The following is a 17,927-nucleotide window of genomic DNA, read 5'->3' as shown; positions in this document are numbered from 1 at the left end:
GGGGCAAGACTATGTTCTGGCAGGTGATTAGACTCGGTCCAAAATCGAGTGAACCTGCAGGAAGATGAGTGCGTTCGGTAGCACAGGAGTGCTTCAACTTGTTATTTCGAGTGTGGAAGCATCTCTTGAAAGTGTGTTTTGAAAAAATAAGGAGTGCTCCTGATTAACTTCACCCCAGGGGCTTATTAAAATTGGTCTCACCGACCTTATCTTCCAAAACAGCAATGTTATCGGTCACCTCGTACTTAATTCTCGATGCAATAAAGTTCCTTACTGCGGAAACTCTTGTAGCAGAAAAAGAATATTGAAGACTGCAGGGTTGTGCTATACTAACTGGACAGTCTCGATCTGTGCAAGGCTCTGTAGTGCCTTGAGGTCGCTATCGTCACGAAGCCCACATTGAAGTGAGCTCGATCCTGGAAAGATAGCACCCACACGGCGGAACTCGCCGTCGTTTCCAGTGGGAGAGATAATGAGACCATATCCTCGCCTAATAGTTACTTGGAATTGACGATGTCCACTGTCATCATTACCAATTGTTGACGTCTCCTGATCGCTTGTCTGCGCTTGACTCCAGCGTTCCTCACAGCTCTCTTCACCATGATCCAGATTTTCATCACCGCTCTCCTCCTTCGGAGCTGAGTCTTGGTCGTTGTGGATGCGGAATCTTTCGCTGCCTTCAACCCCGGGTACTCCTTTGGAGATGTAGTCTTCGAAGCTGCCAAGGAGAAGTAATTTAAGAGCTCTGACGTCGTCTCTGGATGGACAGGTCTTCCGAAAATCATCGTGTCTGGTTTGCCAGTCGAATAAAAAATGCCCAAAACAGCATCCATGTACTAGCAGATGCCATTGGCCCCAAAGACTTGTCAACTTCGGCTGTGCTGAGACCTGTAATTCTCTGCGGCTCATGTCAAGCGTGTAGCCTCGTATCCAAAGACGGCACTCTTTCAGTGCACCGAACGGATTGTCGCCAACCGTTACGGCCCTCGCTTTGGGAACATTGATCTCCGAGCGAAAATCTCGCTCAATTCTATAACGGTGCCAGGCATAAGACGATGTGTGCCCCTTGGCTAACATACTCCACGACGGGATTATAATCCCAGTGGGTTGCACAGGCTCACTGTATCCTATGGGACACTCCCATGCAAGGCTTCGGTATAGGTCTCGTCCCCAGTGTCCTGCATAATAGAAATCCTTGAGCCGGTTCCCGAAAAGTCTGGCGAGACCTGAAAGGGCTGGTAACAAGTCTACAGCGTAGCTGAAGGTGCTGGCATCGTACTCGCTGTAAGCAGCAAGTATATTGCTGTCCCAATCGTCATATGTAGAATTCGAGTCCTTCCTGGCAAGAACCTTGCCGACAAGGGGTGCATACTGATCTGATGGGTAGGCCTTTCCGCGCGCATGCTGAAAGTCGTCACACACAAAGTAAAGATTGCACCGCCCGAATATCAGTTTTCGAGTGGACAATTTGTCTTCTTGAAAAACCCAGCCCCTTTCCTGCCATCGACTCTCGCCAACGTCACTGAGCAGAAGTCGAAAAGAATGAAAGATGGGAGGCCGTTTTTGGTTTCGGTAACCCGGCACGAGATTGATGTATTGAACCATAAAAGAGCTTGCTATATCGGGCTCTCGGAGTGACTGAAAGGGGAGCCGACTCGTTTTTTGCAAAAAGCCTTCACTACATGAGCGAGTATTTGCGATACAGAGGGTGACGTGGGCAGAGCCGTAAATGGTGTGCATTTCAGCACACTGTTGCTCCCAGTCGGATATGTCGTCCTGCAGAATGCAAAGTGCGTCTACCCACAGGAAAGAGATACTCAGGGCCCGGGTGACTCGAATGGCATCTCGGGGCACTGCAGGTATTTCGGCCTCATTGATACTTGCCTGTCGATCATTTAGTGTAGCGACAGTTGTCTTGGCCTGGCTCTCCCCTGAACCCCAGCAGTAGCTTAGAGCGGAATATTTGAAGTCAGAGCTGCAACCTGATTGCAAAATGTCTTTTCGCAATGTGAGGCGGGGAGTTTCGCTGCTAACATCAATGAGTCTCTGAGGAATGAATGTCTCATCAAATACGGCATGGTCATGCTCTTCCTGGCATGACTCAAGCCTTCGATTCATCCAACAGATAGTGTCTGCATCGCAATATGACGGAGAGGCGAGGCCGTCCAATCTCAGCCATTTTGAAATTACATCCGAATCTTTATAGTCGAGTGTTAGTAATTAGCAAATGCAAGTCGTTAAGTGCATGCATGCTGAGCCAGACGCGTGAATAATCACCACGCAAAGATTGAATACCGCAGTCTAAGGTGAAGAAACACTCAGAATTGATGTCATCAGACGATATCTCGAGATTGATCCGCATCGCATTGAGCCCAATGGGCCACTCGGAGAAAGGCTCGTTACTTGAAAGACTTGCGCCACTTGAGACACTGTCGCCACTCGAAATGCTTTCTTCTTGAGCAGGTCCCCACACATATGATATGGTCACAAGGGTGACCCGTGCGTGCGTGGACGTGCTGAGCTTTTCCCGCTCCGAGGCTGCGAATGTAATTGCTTTATGCAGAAAACAGCAGAAGTCGCACCCATCCCGACCTGATTTCACGAGCCTGGGCAGCTCTGGAAACAAGTCCACGAATTCGAATTCTGTGGGAATGATACCCCAAGAGCGACAGCGTCTGTGCAGAGGCACCTGCCCTTTGTCGAATTCCAGACTCAACCCGTCCTGGAAGAGCTCTGAACCATCGTCTCGGAATTGTGCCTTCTGACAGTTGGAGCACAATTTCACGACAGGAGGGAATTCAGAGGTTGAAGAACTCATGCTATTACTGGACTGACAGAGAAATGAGGGAGGCGAGGCCTGGTGGAGGACGTTGCTGTAAAATTGTCTGATGTCTCACAGATAATATGACCAATGTTCACTGGAACGAAGCGTTGGATAAAACCGAGAAAAGATATAAGATGGGGCCGTCGGGAAAACAAAGAAAATTCAGGATGTCCAAAGACACGCTGACACGTCAGACAACAGTGGGGTGGGGAAACGGCGTCTTTTGAACACAGGCTGTTTGTCCCACCACATCTGGTGAATGCAGATGTACTATGCCCGGTGTGTGCTAAAATTCAAATAGATGATCGCATCGTCTCTTGGCTTAATACTGCTTTTTTTGCCTCAAATTTGGGTGCAATCGGAAAATGCCTGCTGTCAATTGCCTGTATATGTGTAGATTTGGAGCAGTGGTCTGCATAGATCCAGAACAGAGATCCCCTCTCCTTTGCGATCAAAGCTAGCTCCCAACATAGCTAGGAGGTGGAAACAGCTGAGATCAGGTGACTTGACGTTCTCTATCGGCAGGCAGCAATGTGGGCAGCAATGGTATGGGAGGGGACAAAAGCATGCTGCCAAGATCAGGCTATTTGATGACATACATATGGAGTTATGCCATATAAGGGTAGCTGGGAGCCTCCGGCCCACATGTGAGCTCCAATTGCCCTGGAAGCATCACCTTCACTTCCCCGGAGGAATGGTGGTGAGTTGTGGTGTTTGTCACAGCCCCTTGGCCGCCGAGGAGGCTTCAATGTAGCCTAAGTGACAGAATCTAGTATAAGCGTACAGGCTTAAGCTCAGCAGCTAACGTCTTCTTTCAGATTTGCAGTCTTGGCCCAGAGTGAAAAGGCACTTAATAGGCACATTATTCAATAGGATGACCTATCGTGATTATGTCTTTCGCAAATCTATCTGCTCTGTAGTCAGCCTACGGACTTAACTTTAAATCCTGTACCAAAATCTCAGCAGATCCAATTTTATGCACCCTAAATTGATCTCTTTCGTTCACAAGGAAAAGGTGTGAGTAGTAGCTCAGGTATCACTTTTGCTTCTTTCTTCCCTTCAAGTTGCACCGTTCTGAGGCATGACAGACCAGGCCCTCTAGCAGAGCCTCCCCATTCGTGTCAAACTTTCCCGAGGAACCACACGGACAAGCTTGGTGACAGGACAAATAGTGCAAACCCTCCAACAACTGCCATTGGAGTCCAACAGCTTTGGATCTTGCCACAATTTCCCAGGAAGCGGAGGGAACGCCCTGTGTCTCAGACACAACCCGTGATCCTACGCACCACAGACGGCGAGCTCGGATACAGCACAGCATTCGGCACTTTTTCTGCACACTTGTCCATCTAAGCTCTTCTCCATTGTTCTCAAGGTCTGCTATCATATTCGTAATGGTATTGAACGTCGCCGTTATCGGAGGCGGGCCATCCGGCCTCGTGACTCTGAAATATCTCTTAGAAGCGCACAAGTTCTTTCCAGGCGTGGAAATCGAGGCACATCTGTTTGAGAAGGAGGGAGATGTCGGCGGCGTCTTCAGTTATGGAGTTTATGAGGACGCCGAGGTAAGCCTGTGCCATATTCATGCCTCTCATTCGCCAGAGCTAACATGGCTTTGAAGCTTGTTTCTTCGAAATATCTCACAGCATTCTCCGACTTTCGGGTCCCAGAAGGCGAGAAAGATTTTCTGACACCGAAAAGATACGTCGGATACCTGAAAGACTATGCGACGAGGTTCAACCTCTGGGATCGTATCCATCTTTCGACCGAGGTCAAGTCCATCACACCGGACCCGGCAAACCCATCTCATCACATTCTCACCATACGAGATAATCAAGGCCAGGTCGTAGAGCGCCGATACCACGCCATCGCCATCTGCAGCGGCTTGAACCAAGATCCTTTCAGACCAGCCATTCCGGGACTCAACACACCACTGCCCACAGTCCACAAGAATGGAGATCGCCGGAGCTCAGATCAAAAGTCAGGCGCATCTATTCACCCCGGTATCGAACTCCTCCACGCCGCCGACTTCAAGTCCCGCTCCCAATTCGGCGAAGACAAGACTGTGCTGATCCTAGGCGTCGGCGAGACAGCCATGGACATCGCCCACCTGGCCATCACATCCCAGACCAGGCGCGTCATCCTCTGCCACCGCGACGGCTTCATCTCCTCGCCCAAGATCGTGCCGGACCCCTTTCGCGCAGGTGGGCGAAGCGGCGGGCCCGACCCAAACAACCCGAACAAGCCGCTCGACTGCGCGACGGCGTCCCTGTTCGACACGGCATACGTCCCGCCCATAGTACAGCGTGGACCCTGGCTGTGGGCCGTCTACGACGCCTTCGTGACGAACATGGCGTGGGCGATCTCGGGCACGCGCGCCGGGTTCGACCAGTGGGCCGGCGGCGTGAGCCCGAGGCGGCTGCACACCGATTCGCTGCTCATCTGCAAGAGCGACCGGGCGCTGCCTTACATCTCGGAGCAGTACCGGAGCCAGTCGAGGCTGAACCGGTGGCGGACATGGCTTATCAATGTGGAGCTGAGGCCGACTGGCGGGAGGAAAATTGACCTGGCGCCGTGGCCGACTCATGTTGATGAGGAGGGGGTGGTTCATTTTGAGGAGAATGATAGGCCCGAGTCGGGGGTTATGAGGAAGGAGAAGGGTATACGGCCTGATGTTGTCATTTTTGCGACTGGGTATAAGCAGTCGTTCCCTTTCGTTCCCAAGGGAGACGTCTACCCGTCGCTGGATGCCTCTGTGACCAGGGGCATCTTCCGGAACATCGAAGATGGCGTCGCGTACATCGGGTTCATAAGACCGGCTTTTGGTAAGCATTCCGTTTTCTCACAAGAATCTCACTCTAGTGAGTACTGACCTCATCCTTTCCCAGGGGCCATCCCGCCCGTCGCAGAGCTTCAAGCCCAGCACTGGGTGTACCACCTCATCACCAGCCCCAAGTTCCAGCCGTACTTCTCGCCCGGCTTCAAACCTCCCCGCCGCTCCCACAATGCCGTGGAGGGATACGAGATGGACTACAAGCTCAAGAGCCGCGACAAGGACCACGACTTCGCCGCCACGAAGCGCGGCGTCGACCAGGAGAGCTACGTCTACCAGCTGGCGCTCGACATGGGGTCCGCACCTACCTGGACACACGTGCTGAGGGACTTTGGAAAAGAGGTCTTCTTCACGTGGGCTATGGGTCCGAACTTCCCATCTAAATTCCGCCTTGTGGGTCCGTGGGCCACCGACGAAACTGCCCGGGAGGCGGCCGGATTGATGAGGGAGGATGGCGAGCTGGGAAAGCTGGTGAGAAGGACCGGTGGTGGTGTTTTCTTCTTCACATACACTATCATTCCGCTGCTCATTTTTGCTCCTATCAGCATCTTGATCAATACCTTGTACTGGTGTCTGCGGGCCATTGGAATTTTCCGTTGATCACGCTCACAAATTGTGCAGCAAGGTTCAGATCTCCTTGAGGCGGAAGGGGTACTTAGTCACTGAGTTATAAGAGGCAGGCAGATTGAGCTTAGCACAGGAACTATTTGGTGGTCGGAACTCTGCCACTGCAGATGTAGAAACTGACTGCGTGGCGTGACCCAAAGACTAGCACTCTACCACGCTTCCGACCGATGTGCTTCGGGCATTCCAAAGTTTTTTGACCCTAGTCAAGCAGGACTCTTAGTACTCATCCGATCAAGCACCTTCCTTTTGAGTCCCAAAACTGTTGTGGTTGCCACTGCACGTGGACGGCTTCCCCCCAGCGCAGAAAGAGTGGAACTGCTCAAGACCCATCATGTTCCCAGAAATGAGCTGTCAATGTTGGGAAGGTGCTGTGCCTTACCTACGGGTCGCCGCTAAGATCATTGCATTATGAATGTGACAGCAGGCACAGGTTCACAGACGGACATTTTGACCAAACACCGAAGCCCGCTGGGCCACGCAAGGGGCTGCTCATCCTGCTGCAGTTGGTTGATCCCACATGCGAATGCAATCTTGTTTCTCGTTCCGTGCCGCGTGTGTTTTCTTAATGCAAAGCCACTCCAACGGCTAGCGGCCGTCTCGCTGCCGAACGCTACCATTTCCCCTCTGCCGAACGCGGCGCCGACGGGCTGTGGCGAGCTTGACGACGAATCCCCCACTGGACAGCGTTTCACTGCAGCAACTACGGTTTTGGAATTGGGGTGCATCATCTGGATTTCGGGAACTCCATTCCTCCGTTCGCCTGCGCCAAACACCATCCTCTTAATAAAAGCTTGGCATTCATGTCCATGTTGGCCACGGCGAGGGGACGTTTTGCAGTCTTCTTGACAGCTCATCGACAGCAGCTGGGCGCAACGAGGAGAGAAAGAGAGCCGTGTGCCGCGAAGCAACGTAGGGGTTTACAGAAGGCATCTCACAACGACGCATCATCTGCAGGGCTGGGCACTGGACTGCAACTTCATCTCTTGTCGACAACTCTACTCGCCGAGCTCCACTCCAGATCACAGGTCTGACTGCCAGTATTTCATCAAAATGGATAGAATATCCACACACGCGACAGGCGCAACAATCTGGGCGTTGGCAGCGGTACGTAGTGCCACTCTCCTGTCTACTATTCATCCTGCCCAGACTGACAATCGCGCTGTGGCACCCTCCAGCTGCTGGTATTCAATGTTCTGCGATGCTTCTACAACGTCTTCCTGCATCCGCTTCGGCACTTCCCCGGTCCCCTCGCGAACCGTGCCTCCGGCCTCCCAAACGTGATATCCATGCTGCGGGGCAAATGGACCACGGAACTCCTCCCCGTCGTGGTGAAATACGGCCCCGTCGTCCGCATCAGGCCCGGCGAGTTATTGTTTACTGACCCGGATGCCTGGAAGGATATCTACTCGCATCACAACGGGGCACTCGTCAAGGGGGAGGAATTTGAAAAGTTTGAAATCTTCTACCAGACACCAGGTGTCACACCCTCCCTGTTGGGGGAGTCTCGTGATAACCATGCTCTCATCCGGCGACAGCTCAATCACGGCTTCAGCGACAAGATTCTCCGGGACCAGGAGCCAATTGTGAAGGGATACGTTGATCTTCTGATCCAACGGCTTCGCGAACGATGCATTCCTGCTCCTGAAATGTCGAATGAGAAGGACAAACTGACACGCTCCAAAACGGCGTTCGACCTCCGCAGGTGGTACAATTACACGACTTTTGACGTCATCGGCGATATGGCATTCGGTGAGCCCTTCGGCAGCCTCGAGAACGGTAAGGAGAGCGAGCTGGTCAGGCTTATGGAGCGAGGACTAGCAAGGCAGGCGATCGGGACGGCACTAAAGTTGCTGGGCCTGGGGTCGGTGCTCTCATCTTTCGTCGGGCGCAACTCGAGGTTCCGCAGGGCGCACCAGAGGAACACGGCCGAGATGCTCAGGAGGAGGATGGGCCTCAACGTCGAGCGGCCGGACCTCATCGGGAGCCTGCTCCGTAAGCAGGAGGACTGGAACATGCCGTTCGACCGCCTACGGGCCAACGCGGGGCTGCTTGTCATCGCGGGGTCGGAGACAACGGCGACCCTCCTCTCTGGCGCCACTTACCTCCTTCTCAGGAACCCACGGTGCTTGCGCAGGGTCACGGAGGAGATCCGCTCTGCGTTCCAATCGGAACACGAAATCACGTTTTCGTCCGTTCAGCAGCTTCCTTACAGTACGTTCCCACCGATCCTGTTCCCGCACACAACATCGTGACCAACACATGGCGACCTTACTCGCCAACCCCTCGAAAACACCCATCATGACCCATCGCATCATCGCTCACTGACACCTGTTTTCATAGTGCTTGCCTGCCTCCGCGAGGCCCTCCGTCGCTACCCGCCGGTAGCGGGCCCATTACCTCGAGTCGTCCCAAGGGGCGGCGCAAACATCGCCGGCCACTTTGTGCCCGAGGGAACCGTCGTAGGTGTGGCGCAGTGGCTGATGAACCACACAGAGCGCAACTTCAGCGACCCGTTTGACTTCAAGCCGGAGCGGTTCCTCGCGCCGGAGGAGTTCCCGGGGGACAAGCTGGACGCGGTGCAGCCCTTCAGTCTGGGTCCGAGAGACTGTGTCGGAAAGAAGTGAGTTTCGTTCCTGCCGTTCCCCAGCTTGACGTGTGTCTGTGAGGGTGGTTGCTGATTCCTGGGTAGTTTGGCCTATGCCGAGATGCGGACGATACTGGCTCGTCTGCTGTTCAACTTTGACATTGAGTTGGTGGATCCTGAGATCGATTGGTTCAACCAGAAGGTCTTCTTCTTGTGGACAAAGCTGCCGCTCAATGTGTATTTGACACCGGTGAGGTCTCAAGAATAGGATCGATTGCGTGATTCAGCCACGAAATCTGATATCACGAGAGGCGCGGCCGAAGGCTCGATCAAAGGTTACCTGAGACTGTCTATTGAGAAGGCATAGCTGTAGTAAGAGGCAGAAGGGCTTTTTAGTACGAATGATTGATGCTTCCACTCCCGTGGACTGACAGTAGGTGGCAGCGAAAGATAGGCATAGACGAAGCTCGGGGTCCTACCACTGCAGACTCCGGGCCAAGACTCCCCGATGACGGGCCCGTTTGCTGCTGGCAGGACAGACTCTGCGGGCCGTAAAACTAGCATGACCCGACCACATCCTCTAGCAGGCGGAATTAAGGGTAGCTTCAATAATCTGTTGCGAGGTGCGCGCTGTTCCTCCAGCTGTAGGACCACTTCAAAGTCATCAATGATGGGTGACACCAGCAACAAGGGAGAGACACCGGCAAAGCCCCGTAGCTGGACCGTCCCAGGTCTCGTGTGCCTGGCTGCCGTCGGCCTGGCAGCCTTCTTTGCATACAGCCAAAACGCAACTGCGCAGATCAGCCAGGATGACTACGCAGCAAGGACGGAGATGGTGTTACGGACGACGCCCTTGATCGATGGCCACAACGATCTTCCATTTCTCCTCAGGTTGGAGCTGCACAACCAGATCTACGATAACAAGTCCTTCCCCTTCCGGGAGAGCGAGTGACGTGCCCATCAACCTGACTCCCTCCCATATTTCTCACGCACTAACACATAACCTCACAGGCCTAGCCAGTCACACGGACCTGGCACGCATGAAGTAGGGCCTGCTGGGCGGCCAGTCCTGGTCCGTCTTCGTCGAGTGCGACAAGTCCAAGCTCGCGCACCCCAACGACCCAACCCACGCCGTCCGTGACACGCTGGAACAAATCGACGTCGCCCGGCGCCTCATCGCGTCGTCGACGCCCGAGCTCGGGTTCTGCGACACCTCGTCGTGCGTCCTGCCCGCCTTCCGCAGCGGCCGGATCCCCTCCCATGCTCGGCGCAGAGGGCCTGCACCAGGCGGGGGCGTCGATCGCCGTGCTCCGGCAGCTGCACGGCCTCGGCGTGCGGTACGTCACGCTCACGCACAACTGCGACAACCCGTTTGCCACTGCGGCGTCGACGGTCACCGCCACGGGCGAGGATGCCGGGCTGAGCGCGTTTGGCCGCGCGGCTGTTGCGGAGATGAACCGGTTGGGTGTGATGGTGGACCTGGCGCACGTGTCGCACCGGACGATGCGGGATGTGCTGGACGTCACGGAGGCGCCGGTTATTCTTAGCCATAGCACGTGCTACGAGCTGGCTAAGGTCTACCGTAGCGCGCCGGACGACGTGCTGGCAAGGCTGAGGGAGAATGGGGGCGTTCTGATGGTCATGTTTGTGCGGCAGTTCCTGGACAAGGAGAACCCTGGGGCGGCGAACATCGAGACGGTGGTCGATCACATCATGCACGTTGATGAGGTTGCTGGCTGGGATCACGTCGGCATCGGGGGTGATTTTGACGGGGTCGGGCTCACGGGTGTCGCGGATGGTGTTAATTCTGTGGCTGACTACCCTGCTCTCATCCAGGCTGTGATGAGGAGGGGTGCTACGGATGAGCAGATCAGGAAGTTGGTGGGCGAGAACATCCTGAGGTGAGTCTGACGGAGCTACAATTCTGCAATCCCTGATTCATTTGCTAACAAGAGTGCCATGTACAGGGTTTGGAAGAAAAACGAGGAGGTAGCTGCAGAAATCTCTGCAAGTAGGAGGCCGGTTGAGGATGTGTGGGAAGGCAGAACGTGGTTCAGCGACTGGGAGAAATCCGTGCCTGTGGTGGTACCTGGTAACCCCAATAGGCACCAGTGAGATACGAACAAGATGGTTTCTATGGTCCTGTGGCTGAAGATGACGGTGCTTGCCACGTAAGAACATTGCTTAAGGTCCGGGCTGGTGTAACTCGGCGTGACACAACAGTCAAGCCCAAGATCGCTAATTTCAACGCTACATTCGACTTATAATTTGAATTTAAGGAGAAGACATTTGAAATGCTTCTTCATATTCGTTACTGGTCGTGCTTAGATTCTTCCGCTGCTCGCCCCAGCATCTCCACCGCCCGGATCCGCACTACCAACCGTCCGGATCTCCCCGATCACCCCGGGCTCACTCGAAGTAGGAGTGCTGGTAGCGCCGTGTTGCATCTCAGGTCCTGCGGCTGTGTTGCCAAGTGGCTCTTCCCTTCTATTTCCGGGTTTGTCCATCTTGCTGTCCGGCACTCTGGGCGGGATACTATCCGTGGACCCAGGCTTCTCGCCACTGAGATTCGCTTGGTCGGGTCCGTCGACGGAACCAACGGTATGGATGACTGGATAGGAATCACCGCTCATTTTGCAAGTCGTGAGTTTTCTCTAGGTCGATTTGCCGTTAGATTTGTTCTAGATCGCTCAGTTGGTGACTTGACTCACCCATGCGTCTCTGCTTTCTGACTCTTCACTCAGCGGTGGAAGATGACTATGAACTAAAACGTGCTTGGCAAGCTGTCCAGACGTTCTTGTTCAAATATGTGCCTTGAGATGATCGGCCTGATTACATCAACTTACTACGACTTTATTTGTCGGCTTCAAAGCAAGGATTTAGTCATGATGACGTGCTCATGTGGTGTCTGTTGGATGCTGATACAATCCTGTAAATTCGGATGCATGTGGGCCAAATCCTGCTTTCTAACCGATGGCAGTCCATTTTGCGCTTCTTAAGTACGTTGCCCTCGGGTTGGAGAGAAGAAGCGCCGAAAGTGTTCGGCAGCATCAATGTACATATCTACAAATGATCCTGCAAAATCAGAACTACATGAAGCCTTGACGAGTTGGACAGAGATAGCATTCCTCTCACCGCCACTATTAGGGCATGCGTGAGGCTGAAGAATGGGCATGACGTGCAAAGTGGCAAAGTACAAACCGCACATGATGGAGTCCTTGAGATTAGTCTTGTTTACAATCGATGTTTTGTATTAAATTGCAGCTCATTACAAACGAAAGTCTGTCTCTATGCTTTCCCCATTCCAAAACAGAATTGTGTCTACAGCAGCATGCTGAGGGCAACGACAACGGGCCCAGCAATGCCGAAGGTCACGCCAAAAGCGCTCGCTGAGCTGGTATCAGAAGAGGAAGCACTTGCTGCGGCCCCAGTGCCAGTGGCAGTTGAGCCAGCTGCAGATGTAGTAGTGGATGCAACCCCAGATTTGGTCACAGCGAACGACTGAGACTGACTGATGATGCCATTGTTCGTGCCGACGTTGCCGATGAAGTTGAACTGGTAGTTATCGCCAACGGGGGCGACGAAGTTCGAGAAGGTGTACTTGTTCTCCGCCGTGTTGACGGAGTCTGTGATGACAGACTGAGCGATCGTGGAGTTGTTTGGCGACACGAGGACGATCTCGAAGGAGACGGGGTCGGTGTCCACGAGGTCCAGGAGATGGTGTTGCTGCCGCTGAAGTCGAGCTTGGCGCCCTGCTGGGGCTCCGTGATGGTGATGGCTGTAGTAGGCTTTCTGTTAGCTGGGCAGCTCCTTCCAGTCCTGTTTCGTGGTGATTCTGTAGCACCTACCTGATGCGGCTGCCAACAGGCTGGAGAGAGTGATCAGAGATTTGGAAAACATATTGACTTCTAATGGCGCTAGCGACGGTACACAATGACGAGAAAGCGAGCGAAAGGAAGTTGGCAGTCGAACAAACAGAAATGAGATTGGGAGTGTTCTTTCACCATTTTGGAGGACGGAAATGGCCTGGTATTTAATCTCGTGAGGACTCACAGGTAAACATGCCAGCTGATCAGCGCTAGAGTACCCAGTGCTGAGGTACGCCCACCCATGGCGCTATCACCAACATGTGCCCGGCAATTTCCACCACATCACCAACAGGGTGCAGACGTGAGCTGCACAGCCTCTCAAACCTCGAGTACAGCCCAATGAGAACCAACTGGATTCCATAGCCTCTAATACACTCTAACGTTGGCTTTGACTGTCAGAAGTCAGATTGCTTAGCATTTGCAGGTTGGTTCACTCAGCTCGGCGGCCGCCCTAAGCCGACTGTCCGACCGGACGCGAGCCAGGGCCACGCCACAAACCTCGTCAGCTTATGGGTTTCGTGCCACGAACAGTGGCTTAGGTTCCCTCAGTCAATGCCTGGTACTTACCTGGCTGTTTTTGAGCTTGTCAGTGATTGGCTCCAGAAGAAACTTGACTTCTGCGTGTCATCCTTCTGGATGTCGAGGTCTCCCAAACAGACTAGGGACACCGCCTCTTTGTGCTGCGAGCAAGTTGCTGGTTCATATTCTCACCTCGCGACCGCCTGTTGTAAGAGCTCCAGAAAGGAAGAGCTCACAATCCAGGTCATGTTTGCCAACATAGCACAGCCCCAAATCATTCACAGGCTACACAGGGAGGGACATCACCAAAGTTGTGCAGAGGTTCGGGGCTGATCACGGCAAAAGAAACTCCCCTGGAACAGCACATCAAAGCAGGAATTTTCACACAGAATAGCTCTCCTTATGCGCCACGATCTATGAACCCAGCCCTTTCCATAGTCAGCTTCTGAATGCCCCCAAATTCAAGCAAGGCCCTCCGTACGTGCCTGCAATACACAAGGAATACAGGCGAGCTTGCCCGAAGGTTCTAGAATGCTAGGAAGCTCCTCAGGTTCGGCACAGTGATCAACTCCACCGGGAATTCGTCCGAGCTTCATACGACACGTGAAGTATGGTTCTGTAGCAACTAGAGGGTCTAGGCATACGAAAAAATTTGCCCCCGGAACATCTGCAGTGAAAATTCGTCCGGTGTCCAAATACCTTTCAAAGACTGCTTTGAGTTGAGCCCAATTAGAACACGTTGTCTATACACCGGACGAACCATCAGCCGGCCGCGCCAATAGTAGCATCGGGACATTGAAAGTGTCATTATAACTCACATGCCACTGGCGCAACCGACTGATAATTCATCGCATATATGCGATGAAGTGCTCCAATTGGACACAACTCAAAGAAGACTATGAAAACATCACCAGAAGACCACACATTATTGGCGGAACCATCGAACTGCCTGTCAACACTTGGGACGAACTATCTCAGTAGACGTCTGCAGACAAATTCTTAGATCTCTAAACTATTTAAACCCTCCCTCCCTCTTCCCATCTTCCTCAATCTTTCCCTCAATCCATTCTCAAATCTCACACATCTCACAAATATAAATACCCTCCTCTCTCTTGCTCAAACCTTCAACCTTCCCCTCGATTATCTCTTCCAACACAACACTTCTCATCAGTCCTCTTACTTCACTCAGAGTCCTCCTCTCTTGAATGAGATCTGACTCTCTCATCGCGGACTTTCTCCTCAGCCTGTGGTTCTTCTCTTCAAGATCAGCCCCGTTCAACAAGCACCACTCGACTCCATCTGCAACACAAGGCCATGGCGCATGAGTGACGGTCTTCGAAACACTCGATGGCAGCACCCGCCGCGACGAGAGCAGCAGCGCAGACACCACCGCTGACGGCAGTTGTGCTCCATGGATACTTTCTTCGGTCGTCATCGACAGTCTGAACGATCCAGTCACAATTCTTCAGCACATACATCATCAGAGGATGATACCTCTCGCATCGATTCCATTATCATCTCCCTTGGCACGGCAATACGACAATGGCAGCGAAAAAGATCTGGGGTGAGGAGGACTTCGCCTTCTGACAGCGTCTGTTGCAAGAGGACTTGTAGACAACTCCACTCAGCCATGGATCCCATCCAGAGGGATGCGTCCGGCATGAAGAACACCGAGACGGCCACGGATCAGCATTCTCCGGCCAGCATGGGCGGAACCAGAACCGTCCTCTTCGCGATGGGCGACCCGAACGCAGAGGCGTTCAACCCTTACGAACACCCCTTTCCCATCAGGCCGCTGTTGACAGAGGCTAAGGCGGAGATGGCTGGCACTGTGGGCGGCCCACAGCACGGCTCCTGATCATGAGCTGCGATGAGAGCCTCCCATCCCGGGCCTTAGCGCCATTGGGGTGGAGGAGAGGCGCCGTTAGACGAGCAGCTGGAGAACAGCCTCGAGCGCGGAGACGAGGACGACTATCTCCCGAATCCGGACAATCATCCCAGGAGGTCTTCTTCAAGCAGCGTTACTACACCTTTCACCAGCCTCGCCCTCGCCCTCGACGTACTCTCTGAGTACTGGCGTTCAGATCAATGAGTGTGCATGCCAAATCTAGGCAGCTCACTGGGTCAGTCTAAGCATACGGTTCATCCTCGACGAATTCTACGGCCATCACCATCACCGTTTTGCAGCGCTGACAGCCAACGAGAAGCTCGTCTCACAATGGCATCGAACAACATCGCCCGCACGGCCACGGCCCTGCTGACCGTCCTGTGCTTCCTCGATTGTTGGGAGGTACAAGAGGTTTTGATCACATTTGACTTGGGCTGGGGATCTCATATCATCACTTTCCCTTGCTTGAACCACCACGCCCGGCATGACCAGCACCGGTACCTTGGCTGCAGAGGCAGCCCCGGAACAGAGCCAGCTCCAGCTCCAACCAACGCCAAGATGACCGACCGATTCTCCCAAGAGGAGCTCAACCACGTAAGTCGATCGCCTTCGTATAATCACAGAAAGGAACAAGACAACTGACGTGAATTTTGCCTTATAGGAGAGGCAATGCCACTACCCGCAGCCGCCGGATTGTGACCAGTGGGCGTAAGTCACTCCCTTTGAATTCCTCCAGGACCTCAGCTTTTTTGCGAAGAGTTCCTCAGCGTGACGGAGCAACATGAAGAGATAAACTAACCTGGGGTATATAGGTTCTACGCCACCCGCGACGTGCGGCCCTCTCCTGCTGCTGCCGAAATCGCCGCCACCGCTATACTACTACCGCCAAAAATAGTAGTAGTAATAGCGACGATAACCTCGCGGTCGTCCGGGCCGGCCCCGCCACAGCCGTGCCCGAAGACCTCATCGACCCTCGCCTCCTCCATCTTCCTCCTCCTCCTCCTCCTACTGCTGCTGAGTCTTCTGCCGCCGTCGCCAGCACCACCGCCAGGAGCAACAACAACATCCAGGCCCAGAGGAGCCTACTGAAAAAGGCCGTTCACCGACCACGATGGTGCCGACATCCTGTGGCAGAAATTACCCTCCACATTGAGAACTGTCGCCGCATTGAATCGCCCTTCAGTTCATGGACCCATACCCTGGAAACGGCCCTGAAGTTTGCCCTCGAGAACGATTCCTCCACAATCGCGGTACTTGACACCGCATGGCGCTCCTGGCGCTCGGCGACGAGGCGCAGGAGCTGGAGGCTCAACAGATGCTTGACGAGGCAGTGCAGAGGCACTGGGACATCGGCGGTAAATTCGCCGACGAGGAGAGCATGACCGACTTCAGCTGGGACCTGATGGGTCTCTTTCCAGTACCGCTAGGTACTATCGCCCACTAGGCAGCCATGCATGGGCTTCTGTTTTCGCGACATGACCCATTTTCACTCACGCAAGACAGGCTGGCATCTACCACGGCTGATGCTTTCGGCAGGGCGGAAGGCGACAAGACAAGGCTATTCGAGCGGCGAATAGGGGGCGCGAGGAGGTGACGGCCTTGTGGAGGCCACGGCGGACAGAATTGAGGACTGGATTGCGAGGAGAAAATGGTGCCCGGGCTATTTCTCCCGCAGCCACAACGCTGCTCGGTATCAAAGTGTGAGTTATAACATGGAATACCTGATATCACACTGGCTAAGAATACTGACAAAATGGATATGCAGAGAAGGACTCATGCCTCCACTTCCAAAACTTACACCTTCCGCCTACGATTTGAGGGTATCCTCACGATAGTGATGGAGAAGCAACCAGAACCAAATGCGCCCTCTGATATGGGATCAGAGGACCCCTTCATCTACGAGCTGAAGAGACCAGCTGCACCCATCTCGCAACTCAATCCCCTACACATCCAAAGCTTGCACCCTTGCACATCCCACCTACGATCTGACATATCCTGACGATCGTGACGGAGAAGCAAGCAGCACGCAACATGCCCTCTGATAGGGGACCAGAGGGTCAGCCCAAGGGATCAGAGGATCCCTCCACCTGAAAGTCTGAGGCAAATAACTGTGCGCAACTCGCAACTCAACCCGGGGGAGAGGGTATGGTGGATGGGCTTCCGCCGCCCCAAGCTGCAACTTGACATTGCTCAGTATCCAACCCACTGCACCCATCTCGCAACTCAATCCCCCGCACATCCAAAACTTGCAACCTTGCACATCCCATCCACAATCTGACATATCCTGACCATCGTGATGGAGAAGCAACCAGAACCGAATATGCCCTCTGATATGGGATCAGAGGGTCCCCTTCCCCCCAGGATAGAGCTGACTCGCTCCTTCCCAATCTCAATAAGGCGGGTTTCTCCTGAAGCGCCTCCTGATACGGGATCAGAAGCGTAAATATCACAATGGAGAAGCAGGTTACACCCAACACGCCCTCTGATTCAATATCGGAGCTGCAAGCCGGAGAAAAGGAAAGCGCAGACTTGCTCCTTCCCAATCTCAACAAGGGAGGTTGCGCCCTCAGTCACTCTCTGACCATGAGACCATAGGCACAGCATGAGAGGAGGGTGTACTCTGAGACAACTTGCGAATCGTAATGGACAAGCAAGCAGTACCCAACATGCCCTCTGATCCTCCACGGCTGGGCCAAGCTGTACCAGCACCAGCGTTCCAACCTGCACATATTGGACCAGAGGGTCCTTCCCAGGCGAGGGCTGACTTGCTCCTTCCCAATCTCAAC

The 17,927-nt window shown here is 53.7% G+C and overlaps 7 protein-coding genes across 7 annotated transcripts; 5 read left to right on the top strand and 2 right to left on the bottom strand.

The window, feature by feature from the left end:
• Nucleotides 1-4,215: 4,215 nt before the first annotated feature.
• INS49_013616 (uncharacterized protein) lies at nt 4,216-9,325 on the top strand (the record flags this gene model as incomplete). The annotated part of the gene is made up of 7 exons (XM_043174313.1): nt 4,216-4,386; nt 4,443-5,646; nt 5,710-6,125; nt 7,457-8,492; nt 8,622-8,901; nt 8,971-9,115; nt 9,320-9,325. 7 exons carry the CDS (start codon nt 4,216-4,218, stop codon nt 9,323-9,325), a joined length of 3,258 nt encoding a protein of 1,085 aa, XP_043021258.1.
• Nucleotides 9,326-9,535: 210 nt separating this feature from the next.
• Nucleotides 9,536-10,980, top strand: INS49_013615 (uncharacterized protein; the record flags this gene model as incomplete). Its single annotated transcript, XM_043174312.1, has 5 exons — nt 9,536-9,813; nt 9,877-9,910; nt 9,933-10,088; nt 10,153-10,766; nt 10,833-10,980. The coding sequence occupies 5 exons, from the start codon at nt 9,536-9,538 to the stop codon at nt 10,978-10,980; spliced, it is 1,230 nt and encodes a 409-aa protein (XP_043021257.1).
• Nucleotides 10,981-11,189: 209 nt separating this feature from the next.
• On the bottom strand, nt 11,190-11,498 carry INS49_013614 (uncharacterized protein; the record flags this gene model as incomplete). Its single annotated transcript, XM_043174311.1, has 1 exon — nt 11,190-11,498. The coding sequence occupies one exon, from the start codon at nt 11,496-11,498 to the stop codon at nt 11,190-11,192; it is 309 nt and encodes a 102-aa protein (XP_043021256.1).
• Nucleotides 11,499-12,186: 688 nt separating this feature from the next.
• INS49_013613 (uncharacterized protein) lies at nt 12,187-12,977 on the bottom strand (the record flags this gene model as incomplete). The annotated part of the gene is made up of 3 exons (XM_043174310.1): nt 12,187-12,653; nt 12,714-12,733; nt 12,919-12,977. 3 exons carry the CDS (start codon nt 12,975-12,977, stop codon nt 12,187-12,189), a joined length of 546 nt encoding a protein of 181 aa, XP_043021255.1.
• A 1,906-nt stretch (nt 12,978-14,883) lies between these two features.
• On the top strand, nt 14,884-15,345 carry INS49_013612 (uncharacterized protein; the record flags this gene model as incomplete). Its single annotated transcript, XM_043174309.1, has 2 exons — nt 14,884-15,084; nt 15,151-15,345. 2 exons carry the CDS (start codon nt 14,884-14,886, stop codon nt 15,343-15,345), a joined length of 396 nt encoding a protein of 131 aa, XP_043021254.1.
• Nucleotides 15,346-15,471: 126 nt separating this feature from the next.
• On the top strand, nt 15,472-16,230 carry INS49_013611 (uncharacterized protein; the record flags this gene model as incomplete). The annotated part of the gene is made up of 3 exons (XM_043174308.1): nt 15,472-15,735; nt 15,803-15,849; nt 15,954-16,230. The coding sequence occupies 3 exons, from the start codon at nt 15,472-15,474 to the stop codon at nt 16,228-16,230; spliced, it is 588 nt and encodes a 195-aa protein (XP_043021253.1).
• A 175-nt stretch (nt 16,231-16,405) lies between these two features.
• INS49_013610 (uncharacterized protein) lies at nt 16,406-17,140 on the top strand (the record flags this gene model as incomplete). The annotated part of the gene is made up of 3 exons (XM_043174307.1): nt 16,406-16,558; nt 16,678-16,841; nt 16,912-17,140. The coding sequence occupies 3 exons, from the start codon at nt 16,406-16,408 to the stop codon at nt 17,138-17,140; spliced, it is 546 nt and encodes a 181-aa protein (XP_043021252.1).
• Nucleotides 17,141-17,927: the final 787 nt, after the last annotated feature.

This window comes from Diaporthe citri (genome assembly GCF_014595645.1).
Source record: "Diaporthe citri strain NFHF-8-4 chromosome Unknown scaffold_7, whole genome shotgun sequence".
Lineage (NCBI taxonomy): Eukaryota > Fungi > Ascomycota > Sordariomycetes > Diaporthales > Diaporthaceae > Diaporthe > Diaporthe citri.
This window is presented reverse-complemented; position numbering and strand designations above follow the sequence as displayed.